At 37.4% G+C, this 14,765-nt stretch overlaps 1 protein-coding gene across 2 annotated transcripts in view; it reads right to left on the minus strand.

Annotated features, from left to right (window-relative positions):
* LOC124715572 overlaps positions 1–14,765 on the minus strand; it is a 397,577-nt gene that overhangs the window by 63,177 nt on the left and 319,635 nt on the right. For both annotated transcript variants that reach the window (XM_047243106.1, XM_047243105.1), the window contains exons 6-9: positions 9,151–9,512; positions 6,098–7,060; positions 3,766–4,043; positions 342–572 (exon numbers count right to left, since the gene is read on the minus strand). In XM_047243106.1, the coding sequence (XP_047099062.1) occupies positions 342–572; positions 3,766–4,043; positions 6,098–7,060; positions 9,151–9,512 (1,834 nt within the window). The remainder of the gene's footprint in view (positions 1–341; positions 573–3,765; positions 4,044–6,097; positions 7,061–9,150; positions 9,513–14,765) is intronic.

Genomic DNA, 14,765 nt, shown 5'->3' on the forward strand with positions numbered 1-14,765 from the left:
CATCTCTGTTGTCCAAAATGCAGACTATCAAATCTTCAACAGTACTTTATTAGGTTAAAGGGAATTCAAAATGTGCTGCTACAATAATCCATTCTCTTTGGCACCAAATTATTTTTGTCAGTTTTTAGATATTCTAGTACCTTTCCACTGTTCTCTTTCTATGCAATTTTTTAAAAAACAAACATATATTTCATACACCTAAGACATTTGCTCTACAAAAATTTATTTCTTTAATAAGTTAAATCATTTCAATTATCTTAGTATAATCTGTGCTTGAGTTTTTTGTATTATTCTGATTTGGACTGCACAAATAAAAGAAATGCTAACCAATCAGTACATACCTTCTGCATCAGTACAGACTGAACTGATTCCAGGATCCCATAACAAATGTTCATGGGAAGGTTCACTGCTTGCTTTTTCCCTGTCAGGATTCCATGAAGGAATAGTGCATTGGAACTGTGAACCAATGTTAATATGGGGAGTGACATCAGATTCTGGGGCATTGTCACTACTGACTGCTGGCAGTCCCTGCTGACTTTCCTCTGAGCTCTGCGAGTCTCCACCACTGCCACCTGCAAAGCCAATGTAGTGTTATCCATAAAATTACAAAGGTGGAACACTGTAAGGACCACATCACTACAATAAGGAAAACATACGGTGTGTGGTTCCTACCCTACTGTTTTAAAAAAAGATAGTGAACACAAATTGAAAAATGAAGCCAAAAATAACACATTCTTAGAAATAACAAGAGATAACGTTATATACCTCAGATTGCATTCTTATCAGATTAAATGATCCTTATCTCTCCTCGTCCTCACAATGAGTGGGTTCCTCTCAGTCTATGGTCTGAGTGATATGCCCTCCTTTGTAGCCTCCCCCCAGACTATCCAATATTACTGTCATATGAGGGTGGTTTCAAAAGTTCTTGGAATGTAATAGAAAAAAAAGTGCTAACACCACTGAAGCTTTTTTAATTTTTCAATGTAGTCTCCTTGTAGATTAATGCACTTGGTTTAACGGTGATCCAGTTCCTTGATCCCATCTCGAAAATGAGTTTCCTCCAGGCATGCAAAATCATTGTCAACTCCGGCTATCAGTTCTTCATCTGAAATGAATCTTTGTCCCCCAAGAGAAATTTTCAGATTTGGGAAGAGATGGAAGTGTAACAGAGACATATCTGCTGAATAAGGTGGTATGGCAACTATTCATACCTTAGTTCATGTAATTTTGCAATGGCGACAGCACATGACTTTCTCCCTTGCTAAACCTGACCTTTCATCACAGCACATGACTTTCTTCCTCGCTAAACCTGGCCTTTTTTCGCGTATCTTTTATTGCAACTTGCCCAGAAGGTTAGCATAGTATTCTCCAGTAATTGTTCGCCCAGAGATGAAATAATCTACAAAGAGAATCCCCTTTGTATCCTAGAACACTGGTGCCATGACCTTTCCCACCATAGGAATTGTCTTTGCTTTTTTGGTGGCAGAGAATCAGCATGTTTCCACTGTTTTGACTGTTGTTTTGTGTCTGGCATATAGTAGTGCACCCAAATTTCATCTGTGGTCACAAACTGGTGCAAAAAATCTTGTTTGTTTCTCCTAAAATGGGCCAAACATTGTTCCACTATGTCCATTCTCACGTGTTTTTTGATCCAGTGTCAAGACTCATGGCACCCATCTTGCAGACAATTTTTTCATTTCCAATTCTTCAGTTAAAATGTGATATACCCTTTCAGATGACATCTGGCAAGCATGAGCAATTTCATGCACTTTCAATTGGTGATCCTCAATGACCATTTTGTGCACTTTTGCACAGATTTCTGGAGTAGTGACACATCTTGGCTGACCACTCTGCAGATCATCATTTAACCTCTCCCAACCAAATTTAAATTCATTTGTCCACTTGGCAGCAGTTGAATATGAAGTCCCCCAGTGTATTCTGGAAATCAGCATGAATGCCCTTTGCTTCTGTACCTTTCTTTACGAAATACTTAACCACTGCCAGAATCTCAGTTTTTTTCCATCTTCACAAATCATTATGTAGGAACAGCAACAGAGCCATGTCACTGTCACAGTTCTCTTCCAAGAGCACTGACACGGCACATGTTTACAGGAAACAGTCCAATGAATATCACGTGAACAACTCGTTGCGCTACTGCTGGACACCTATTGTGGTGATTCCGAGAACTTTTCAAACCACCCTCACATTTGCAAATTTTTTGTTTTAAATTGTAATATACTGGCTAAGTATTTTACACAATCAAATTAAGCTGACCTTTCTTATATTAAAATACGCATGCTGTAGATAATGTAGTCAAACACTCAGTCCTATTTCCTTAAAGGAGAAGGGACTAACAATTTCAAAAGCTAGGGCACCTTTTCTACTTTTTATATGTGTCTGTTGGCAGTGCTTAGCATTTTGCATCCTGAAAATATGTACTGGCCAGTCATTTTGCTCCTTGCAACTGTACAGTTTTCTAATGTGAATCTTGCTTTTGGTACAAAATAAATGGTTACAAACTTAGAATATGGAAGAGCCCTTGATATCACAGATTTAAAATCACTTCCCATTGACATTCCTGATAATATTTAGTATATCTGTGTGTGTAATTAATGCTAATACAGCTGCTTGTGGCTAAAGTATTGCATCCCTTATGACAACTACCACCCGATACATGTTTCACAGGTAACAAAAGAGATTGCACTATGTGAACTGTTAATTTGTTTTGCGACAGATAACAGAGAGCCTAGAATGGAATGACAACAATATTATGAAAAGCACAGACTGCTACTCAACATATAGAGAAGTTGTTGACTCACAGATAGGCAAAATGAAAAGACTGCTATACATTTTAGCTTTAGAATAGAAGACTTCCTTCTGAAGTAGAAAACACATACACACATAAAATCACTGTCTCTGGCCACAGCACACAGAGACAGGGTTCATTTGTGTGTGGGTTGTTCTTATGTGGACATGTGTGTGTTTTCTACTTCAGAAGAAGGCCTTTTGGCTGAAAGCTAAAACATGTAGCAGTCTTTTCGTCTGTGACTCAATGTCTCCTCTATATGGTGAGTATCAATCTGTCCTTTTCATAATAGTTTTGTTATAGTTAATTACACTACCAGTATTGTACAAGTATTTACTGAAGTATCTCATTTATGTGGAATCTGTTAAGTCTATATCATGTCACCTCTAATTCTTTCTGACTTTAAGCTCATTTATTTGCATACTAATAGAGAAAAACTCAACTTATTTTTCAAAAATTATTTTATAATTTTAATATTGGAATTTTCATACTGTTCAGAAATGAATGTTTAACAAGATGTGCCTAACAAAAATAAAACTCTCTCTGCATAGGTTAATTACCAGACTGAAATATCCTTGAAACTATATTTCTGAAGGTCTATCCAGCTGATGACTCAGTTTGTGTGTACAATATTTCTATGGCTTCGTATTTATTCCTCTGCAGCACCTGCCTTAGGTCAAGTGTCAAAATACTGTTTGCTGACTTTGCAAATGTGAAACATAAAGAGAGGTACTGCAATTAAGAACTTTTACATATCTTTTTACTGAAACTTGTTAAGTATGTTTTCAGTTACTGTTGGATGGACAATAAATACAAGAAGCAACCTTTAAATACATAAGTCACATAAGTTACAACTAAAATAACACTTTTTTTAAACAAATACGAAAACTTTGTTCAAAATAAACAAAAATAAATGTTTAACTAAGAAACAGAAAGATTCAGTTTGAAAAAAATCTTACTTTTAGTACTACCAAGTGTTGTTGAAGAAGGCCATGCAGATGCTGCAGTAATCTGCCAGTACAGACCCTGGCCAGGTCGTGTTGGGCTGAGCATGGGTGCAGGAGTGTATGGCAGAGACGAAGGAGCCGATGATGGTGAATTGCCACACTGCGACACCCGTGGTGCCCTCAGCCGCGATTGGTAAGTTGACAATGGCATATGAATCGGTGGACTATTTTGCACAAGTGCTTCTGGTCGCATCCGTTTACGAACCATACGAACTGGACTTGCTGGAACACTGTGTAGCACATCTGTGTCACTATTCATCACTAGTAAATGTTATCAGCCTCAGTATTAAACTAAATGACAGCTGTAACAGTTTTGCATTGGCAGCAACAAAAGTCAAATATTAAAACATTTTACCTCTTTGATGTTTGTAGTATTTTTAAGGGAAGTCCTGATTTTTCTTGGTAAATTAATTACTATTTTATTGAAAAGCATTACCATTTAAAATCATCCTATTCCACTCCATGTACTCTCTTATGCCATTTCTCCAGTGTCATTGCCAACACTGTGGCTCTACACCGTATGACTGCAGTCAATGAGTTTTGTAACATCATTATGGAATTTTATAACAAGCATAAACTTCTGCATTTTCAATGAAAATATGCTCTTTGCAGAATTCATGAAACTGATGTGGCCAACTTCCATATGAACATTCACTTCTTACTTTACAATGTACATTGAACAGGAAAAGGTGGAGCCCAACAAAAACGAAAGAAGAAGCATTTTATGCAGCGTATTTATTCTGTTGCAGGAATTTGGCTGGATGTAGGACACAATTATGAAATTGTCTTCCTGCTTCTCCCATAAACATAGACACTTTCAAGCATTAGTAATCACAGGTAGGTACATTTATAGTGCAAAACACACACACACACACACACACACACACACACACAAACACACACAAATTTTCTATAAGCAAATTCTTCGAATACATAGTTATACATGAATAAAAACCAGAAAAAAATTGAAATAGGCAGAGAAAACATAAAACCCTTAACACAAAACCTAAGTGTGTTGTTTTGACATTAGTGCTGTGCAAAAGTACTGAATGCAGTGCTTCAGTTCAATAGTCTTGTCCGTACACAACAGACAACTGTAGGTTTAAGAGACGGTCAGTAAACAGTGCTTCAATGAAACATCTATGCTGTAACAAGACATTTTAAGTAGATGATATTTCTGCAGAATTATTCAGATTTTGAGTAGATGATATTTCTGCAGAATTATTCAGATATAGGGTGAACAAACTGTGGAAAAGGGGTTCCACCTGGTATGTGGGATTATGACAGAGGCAAATATCCTCAGACTTCATGAGGAATCTAATAATTGCAAGACCAAAGAAGACAGGAACTGAGAGGTACATTGTCAAATCATCAGTCTTGGTTGCAAAATATTAGCATTAGTGATCTACAGAAGGATGGAACGAATGGTGGAAAGCTGACTAACGGAAGATCAATTAGGGTTCCGGAGAAATGTAGGAACATTCATGACTTATCTTAGAAGATAGATTCAAGAGAAACAAAACCTACATTTATATCATTTGTAAGTTAAGAAAAAGTTTTGAAGAATACATTTTTTGGAGTTTTGAAGATGGAAATGATAGCACACAAGGAGTGAAAGGCCATCTACAATTAATACCAAACTGTATTCACAAGAGATGAAGGTGATGCAGGGGAGGAAGTGGTTCAAATGGGAGTAAGACAGTGGTTTAGCTTATCCTGCACGTTGTTCAGTCTGTACACAATAACAAAGGAAACCAATGAGAAACATGAAAAGTGAAATAAATACTTTATGGTATAAAACAATAAGGTTGCTGATGACTTAGTAATTCTTGAAAATATAAGATTAGATAAAAAAAGAAAGAAATCAAAAGCAAAAATCAGAGAAAGTCACTGCTTAGTCAAATTTCTTTTGCCTTGTCCTGTGGTTCCTAGTTGAACTTATATTTTGCTGATGAGATTAAGTAGTTAGAAAAAATTTTTGTTAAAAAAGATTACTAACGACTACCCTACTGCTATGTTGATGTCTCTCTTACAAAAAATAAGTGAAACAAATTGAACAACAGAAAAACAACTAGTCTGAGACTTCTTTCTGGCAGTATTGACAAGATATGAGTTAGTTCTCTCGAATATTACTACATGGAAATATTCAAATCATAATAATACTTTAAAGAGAGTCATAACTGGCTAGTCAGAATATTCAAAAAAGGGTATGTTACATAGCAACAGTAGCATGCTTCAATTTAAATATAATTGAGGCTGGTATAACATTCTCACAGAAACTTACCTAGTGGGGCTAAGAAAAACATCATCGTCTACTTCTTCCTTAACAGCATCAAGTGCAACATGCAGTCTAGATCTTTGAGCATTGGTACGCGCTTGATAGTGATTTTGATGACCTATGTTCGAGACACTAGCACACTTTGTTGGCACTCGCACTTTATTCACTTCCAACTCTGTCTTCCTGTACACTGTAGTTGTTCCACCATTACCCATCACAGTCATGTTTGTATTAACTACAGCACCACTTCCAGTTATTGTCCCACACTTTGTTTGGCTGTGATACTGACCACCTGAAGTTTGTACAAATCTAAGTTCACCGTTACTGTCCACCACAATTCCTGTCACTTGTCCATTGGAAGGATTCCCCGTGGTAAAATCTGAAGTACCATTGCTGACAAGTTTGGCTGAATGATGCAGACCACCACTGACAAATTCAAACCTCTTTCTACTCCCAAAGTCTTTCGGGCTGCTGGAGAGAAGTGGATCTTCAGAGTTTGGCATCATCTGCGACTGAAGGGTATGATGAGGTGATAAGGGGAAAGATATCTGTGTATTTTGGGTGGGAGTGTAAGCGGAAGGAGGCAGCGGAGATGATACTGATGATGATGATGCGGGCACACTGGAAAGAGAAAGTGGGGACGGAACAGGTGTAGTCGCTGACAGAGGAGATTGTGGCGGAGGTGATGGGTTAACGAGAGACTGATACAGCCCGAGGGAAGATGTGCGCAATGAAGTACCACTTGTTAGGCAAGCTCCTTGTTGCACACTTTCACCAGGCAATACTTCTGAAAGAGCAGCTTCAACAGCAGCTGAGCTCGACATAGTAGATGTGTAGAAAGCTGCCGAAAGTGGTGACGAAACCCGAGGAACGTGACCTCCATGTGCAATGACTGACTGTACAAAGTCAGATGTCTGTTGTTGGTGAGGTGAAGAGAGTGGCAATGAGCTCGTTACCAGCGACCCGTGGCTGTGGAAAGAAACAGACTGACAATTCATCTCAAATTTATACATGAAATATGTAACTAAAGTAAGTTACTTTTTACAAATTTAGATTAGGACTTCCTGCAGAGGAAACTCACATAAAACTGCAAATGCAGCACTAACTTGTTCAATAATTTTACAGATGAATTGTAACAGACCATTTTTATTTTCAAGAAATTGGACTACAATAAATGAATAAAAATCAATAAATAAACAACAATGTAGGAGAAGATAGATTGCTACTTATTGTAAAGAAGATATGTCAAGTTGAGATAGGCACAATTAAAAGACACTTTTAATCAGGCATGTCTACAACTTATTGTGTCTTCTTTACGATAAGTGGCAATCTATCTTTTCCTATATTGTTGATATTCCTACCCGGAGTTTCCATTGTTTAATGAATAAATAATTGTATTTATGAATATGAGACAGAATTGTTGACCAGTGCTTATGCCCAGGGGGTGAAATGTTTAGTAATGATGACAGGCTAGTATAAAAATAAACGTGTTGACAGTATCCTAGCTTCTGGAACAATTAGTTCATTCCACGGATAAAGTGTGGAAGGTTAAAAAGGAAGAGCAGGTCCCATAGAGTCCAGGATGATGGAGACTGTTGTTCTTACATCCTCGTTCTGGGAGACTTCTTAATAGTTTAGTCAGAATATTCATTAATATTAAAGAAACCTAAATCCTCACATCCTCAGTTCTATGAGACCCAGGCATGACGAGGACAAGGGTCCCTCTCATCCTGGGGTCTACAGGACCTGCCCTCCATTTTTAACCCTTCCCACTCCATCCCTCTCTCCTTCCTGAGGAAGAAACTAATTGTTCTAAAGCTAGGATGATGTCATAACTTTTACATTACTGAAGATAAACTTATTTGCCAAGACTGCTAATAATAACCTCATTCTCGAAGACCAGTTTCGGTAATCAAAGTTACTGTCATCAGATCTGGAAAGCATTTATACAGTGCGACTATACACAAACAATTGTAACGTACAAAAGCAGAGAAACAAATACCTTGACAGACAGGTTATTGTGTAGGTTTCAAAATAGCAGCAAAAGTACTCTTTATCATTAATTGGCAGGTACGTAACAGACTGGAAGACTGATGCATCAGTATATCAAAATTAAAATAACTATAGAGACATCTGTTCACCACATAAATCTGTCTTATGTCTCTCACAGCAGAGTACATCACTGCAGCCAGGGCACCACTAGACTGGCAAGTGATGACCAGTAAAAGACAGGTGTTTACAAACAATCCTACAGCTGGCAAGCGATGACCAGTAAAAGACAGGTGTTTACAAACAATCCTACAGGTGTCACTAGTGTAACATGTATTTCATACTTAAAATCATTTATGTGATTACATTATAGTGTGCTAGTTAAAACATGGATGAACATAAATAAAAAAAACGTGTTTACAAAATTATTACTGATTAATAATTAAGGCAGACTCTAAAAAATAATTCTTACACCATTAATTATTCAAGGTACCCTTGTAGAAGCTGAATTTATATTTGGTGCAGTTACTGCAAACTAATATACAGTAGGTTATTTAACACAATATCTTGGCACAGAAGTTCATCTCCAATATATTATCACAGATTGCCCCTTGATTTTCAAAATAAGTAAACTAAAATAATTACTTCTACTTTTATACATGTCTGTCAGCATTGATGTTCAAATGTCTCCAGTTACACTGATGAAATCAATTACATCCAATATGAAGTAAAACAAAATTCTATATATAGATTCACAATTCAACATAACGCAAATAATAATAATAATAATAATAATAATATTTATTATTATTACAACAACAACAGCGTTAAGTCGCATAGTGCTTAGAGCCATCTGAACCATTTGAACAACAACAGCAAAAGCAGTGGTTTTGAAACAGGCTTTTTATGGTTAGGCTTTGACTTTTTGAGACAAAAGTATAACAACAAACCGTGTTCTGTAACCAGTAACAGTGTCATGTGTGACTAAGTAACAATGGGAAACAGTTTATTTCTATACTCTTTAACAGATAAGAGTGCAGTAATTATGTTAAAGATTCAGCAGTTTGTACCTGTGGCCGAAAGATGGCGATTGCCCCTCCTGGCTGGCAGGTGGAGTCGGATATGTGAAGCTCGGGGAATCATGCTGCGTGAGAGGAGATGGTAGTGGTGAATGCACAGTGCCTGCACCTGCTGCTGCTAGAGGAGAGCTAGCATACTGGGATGAGCCACACCCAGTACCAGCTGGCCCGGTTCCATTGCCGCCGCCACCACTATGAGGATGATGCAGAGGTGACTGTGCTGCTGACGCTGATCCTGTGCTACCGTGGTATGAAAGATCCTTCGGCAATGGGGAGCATGATGTCACTATCGCCTGCTGACTGTAAGCACCAAAGTCAGCAAGGCTCACAGGCAGAGGAGAATTGAGAACAGCCTGGAAAATCCACCAAGGATATGCACCAGCATGTATGCAGGGAAACAAGCAGTGCATTGTACTTGCTTAGCCAGCTGTCCAAAAGTGTATGTAATAAAATGCCAAAAACAGTGTACTATGGGACGATTAAGTTTTTGAACATAATTTTGACAGGATGAAGGAGATTTTTCTGTGTTATTGTTATCTACTGACCATACAAATATTCATTCATTTTGCATTGTCAGATTGTCAGATTTTTTTTTATTTTTTTTTTTTTATTTTTTTATTTTTTATTTTTTTTTTTTACTATAGTGTGATTCAATTGAATCTTTGTATCACCAAATGCCAAATATTCTGCTTTAACACAATTCTTAACATGCAAAGTTTCATTTATTCCTCTGCTTCCATTTCTCTACAGCCTATTTTCCTCATTTAGACTGATTTTTTTATGCAAGTTTCCATTACTTCCTTCTTTCCTCTAAAAGCAAGGAATGGAGAGAGGAAGCAATGAAGATAAGGGTTTAGAGTATTATCATTGAGGAGTTTGTTGGAAATGGGTCTCAACCAGCCCCTTGGGCAAAAACTGTGCCCCACAGTCAGAAAAAAGAACAGGTCACACCCATCCACAAAAAGTGTTTCATAGGTGTTCCTGGACACAGCCATACAATATCACTGACATCCATGCATTGGACAATCCAGTTTTGATTGACTCATGGCAGTGTGTCACGAAAACAGTAAAAATATTGAACTTGCAAATGCTTGAAGACATTCTGCAACTAACCCATAAAAGTCTACTTACAATGTTTCAGGAGCCAATATTAAGTGAAAAATCTACAAATTACTACATCACCCTACATACCACATCCAACTGAACCAATTATTAGGATTTGTTCTCATTCCATTCATGTGTGGAGAGCACAAAGAATGATTGTTTGAATGCCTCTGTGCTTGCAGTAATTATTCTAATCACAATTCCTATGTGATCGACACGTAGGAGGTACTAGTATATTCCTAGAATCATCATTCAAAGCCTGTTCTTGAAACTTTGTTAGTAGACTTTCTCAGGATAGTTTACATCTATCTTCAAGAGTCTTCCAGTTCAGTTCCTTCAGTATCTCAGTGACACTCTCCCACAGATCAAACAAACGTGTGACCATTCACGCTGCCCTTCTCTGTATATGTTCAATATCCCCTGTTAGTGCCATATGTTACAGGTCCCAAACACTTGAGCAATATTCTAGAACTGGTCACACTAGTAATTTGTAAGCAATCTCCTTTGAGGACTGGTTGCACTTGCCCAGTATTCTACCAATAAACCGAAGTCTGTCATCTGCTTTACCATCTGAGTGTGGCACCCAGGTATTTGTATGAGCTGGCCAATTCCAACAGTGACTCTGATATTATAGTGACAGGATACTAAAATATTTTCATTTTGTGATGTGCACAACTTTACATTTCTGAACATTTAAAGAAAGTTATTAATCTTTGCATCACTTTGAAATCTTATCAAGACCTGACTGAATATTTATGCAGCTTCTCTCAGATAGATAACTGCTTCATCTGCAGAAGTATGAGGTTACTATTAATATTGTCTGCATGGTCATTAATACACAACATGAACATGAAAGGTCCCAACACACTTCCCTGGGGCATACTCGAAGTTACTTCTACATCTGACGATGATGCTCCATCCAAGATAACATGCTGCATCCTCCCTACAACAAAGTCCTCAATACAGCCACAAATTTCACTTGATGCCCCATATGACTGTACTTTTGACAGTAAGCATAGGAGTGGTACTGGGTGAAATGCTTTTTGGAAATCAAGAAATATTGGATCTACCTTACTGCCTTGATCCAAAGCTTTCAGTATATTATGTGAGAAAAGTGCAAAGTAAAGATTAAGTTGTTATAGAATGCGCAAGTCATTTTAGAAGTCATTCTAACTGTACTCCATATGTGGATGGAACAGGAAGAACCCTAATACGTGGCATAGTGGGAAGTACCCACAACCATGCACTTCACAATGGTTTGCAGGGTATGGATGTACACGTAGAGAATGAGGAAGCTCAGTTTGGAAAAGGATGGGGAGTAAAAGTAGTGTTGATCTTCTCAAAGTAACAATCATGGCATTACCTTCGGCAATTTAAGGGAATCACATGAACTTTAATTTGGATGGCTCGATAAGAGTTTGAACTCCATGCCTCATGAATTAAAAATCCAGTAGCCTCAGGTTACAATACTCATCTTTAAATTTTCTCCTTTTCCCACTTATCTGTAGTCAAAATACAAAAAGGCCCGGACAGTATCTGTATGACTCAACATGGGTGCAATACAAAAAGCTGAGTCATCAGTTTGAGATGGCAGTGAATGGAAAAAAATTACTTACAAGAAGAAAATAAATTTTGGTTGGTAGAAGCTTGATGATTTAAATTAGTGGTTATTCTTATGGAGTTTAAACTAGAAGGTACAGCAATGTGGTTATTTGTGAGATCATGTGGTCACAAATGGTCAGCAATAACATCACATGTTTACTAACAACTATAGAAAATTTAGGGAGCTGCATTTACACGCAGAGTAAATAAATGAACAACTATCATGTGGAAGTTGGGATTTTACTTTAAATAGCTTAGAAAGTAGTTTTAGTACCACATAACACCGTCCCATTCTATAGCGTCAGATTTCATTTAAGCAAAGTGGTACAGCAGAGCAACAATTATCCAAATATTGATCGGCCGAAACATTGGTTAATCAAAAGGATTCTAGTCAGTAAATTTAAATTTGCAGGCCATAAACTTCTGCTAGCAGCTGCTAGTTTGTTTCCACCACAGCTCTTTTCCTCTCCCTGTCATTAATGAGCAATCACTTGCTTGACCTTGATTCTCAAGCTATCACTTGTAAAATCGTGCTGTAGTTGAACTGTTCACAGTGGTGAATAAATTTAAATGCATTGTTCTCAGACTTTCTCATAAACTTAAAATAATAGCCCAATTGGCAAATGATACTAATGGGTCATGTTTAGCTTGGGAATATGAATTTGAGCATGCCACAATATCAGGTATTAAAAAGAACAGTGATAACATTACAAAATTTGCTAGTCTGTTTGACAGTGAAGACAGAACGTTACACAGAAAAAGATTGAAAACTGCAGAAAAAATATCGGGAGTTAGACACCGCAGTTCACACTTAGTTCATTGAGGACAGCCAATAAGTAGTCCTTTGATCTGTGAGAAAGTGCTTAAAATGAATGAAATACTTCAGGTCAATGCTGATTTTAAAGTGACTACTGGCTGGCTTACACATTTCAAATCTAGGAAAGTGGACATTCAATGTGAAAAACCATAGGGTGATACTGAATCAGCTGACCATCTTGAAGAATCTTTTAATAAACTGATTGATATTCTTTAATAAATTGATTGATAAGGAGTGCTGTAGTAAAACCAATGTCTGTGCAGACAAAAGTGGTTTGTACTGGAAGTAAATGCCAACAACATACCTAGTTTCCAATGAAGACATGTCAGCAGTTAGTTATAAAACAAGCAAATCTTGTATCACTGTTCTGATATGCAGAAATGCTACTGGAACACATAGATTGCCCTTGCTGATCATAGGAAAGGCTAAGAATTTGCAGTGCTTTACGGGACTACAAAAACTGATGGACATTTACAAGAATCAAAAGAAAACATGCATGGAAACAAGCATTTTTACAGGTTGGTATGACACCTTATTTATCCCTGAAGTAAAAAGGCATCAGCATACTACTGGTAATTTTGGAACTGTTTTGTTGTTGACTGACAACACCACAAGTCACCCCTTAAACCTTTCAATGGAAAGAGAATGGCAAGTATACATTTATAGAAAGGCATAGCCATGTGTGGTTCTGAATGAGGAAGGGCATGAAAAAATTATTCAGGTTTTGGGCTTCATAAACTACAGGTCTACTTTAATAGAAAAAATGTATAAAATATATGCAGTTTTGTGTTTAGTACATATATCTCGTCCTTTTTTTCATTTTGCTTCTACAACAGTGGTACTTCTTTTTGTAAAGAATTGGTTATCTGAAAGATCAGTCATCCAAACACCTCTCCATCTCAAACTGTTTCAGATAATTGATGCTCTACTATACATTGAGAAAGTAAAGTTCACTAACGACTATAGTAGAGACAGGATAGTGAGAGCCTAAAAATAAATTGACTGCAAAAATAGAAACACAAAGTGTCAAGATACATTGCTTTTATTTCAGACAACTAATTACAGACAACAATGAACGACTGTACTGAGTATAACCATCCCAAACTTTAGCATTTAATCTCTCTCTGTTTCTGTTTTGTTCCACTTCATAATTTGGAAGACTGTTGGGACGAAGGGTATTTGCTAACATTTTGAAAATAAATTACATTTTTTTATTTATGATCCAATCTATGTGAAATTTAGTGGTTTTACACTCTGTATGAGGGCTGAATGAAAAGTAATGCCTCCACCTTTGTTAATTGGGTTTCAATGGGAATATTGTAATAATTCAAATGCAGAAATAATCCTTAGAATGTGATCTTTAATTACCAATATTCACATTTCCATATAATCACCAGCCAACTGGATACATTTCTGCCAACGATGAACAAGTTTTCTGAAGCCATCGTGGCAGAAGTCGACACTCTGTTTCTGCAGCCACAGTCTCACAGTTCTCTCAATGTCTTCATCAGAAGCATAATGATGTCCCTGCAGATTGTCTTTCATTATTGGGAACAGATGGAAGTCAGACAGTGCTAAATCTGGTCTGCATGGAGAATGCCATACGGTGATGAGATTCAGTCCCTTCTGCTGTGGTGGCACGTGAAGTGTGTGGTTTGGCATTGTCATGCTGCAGGGAAATGCCGATTGTGCTTGCAATTTCTCTCTGAGTGATACAATGATCGTCCTGAATCAATCTGTCAACATTTTGCTTGTGAAACTTGATGGTTGCTGTCACAGGATGTCCAACTCTTTAATTGTCGTGTAGATCAGATGTTCCCACCTCAGTACCTTCAAACTTACTCGTCCAATGATGCACAGTACTCACATCAACACAATCACCATAAACTGTTTTTATTCTCTGATGAATCTCCTTTGGGGTGGCACCTTCTACTGTCAAGAATTCAATAACTGCACGTTGCTTAAATCACATCACATCGACCAACCGTCTGCACAGGGTTCCACGCTTTACACTGCAACAACACAACCGTTCAATGCTAAGGCTTCCCGCCAACTGGAGCTGTACAGAAGAGGCTATGGAACA

This window comes from Schistocerca piceifrons, chromosome 1, assembly GCF_021461385.2.
Source record: "Schistocerca piceifrons isolate TAMUIC-IGC-003096 chromosome 1, iqSchPice1.1, whole genome shotgun sequence".
Taxonomy (NCBI): Eukaryota; Metazoa; Arthropoda; class Insecta; order Orthoptera; family Acrididae; genus Schistocerca; species Schistocerca piceifrons.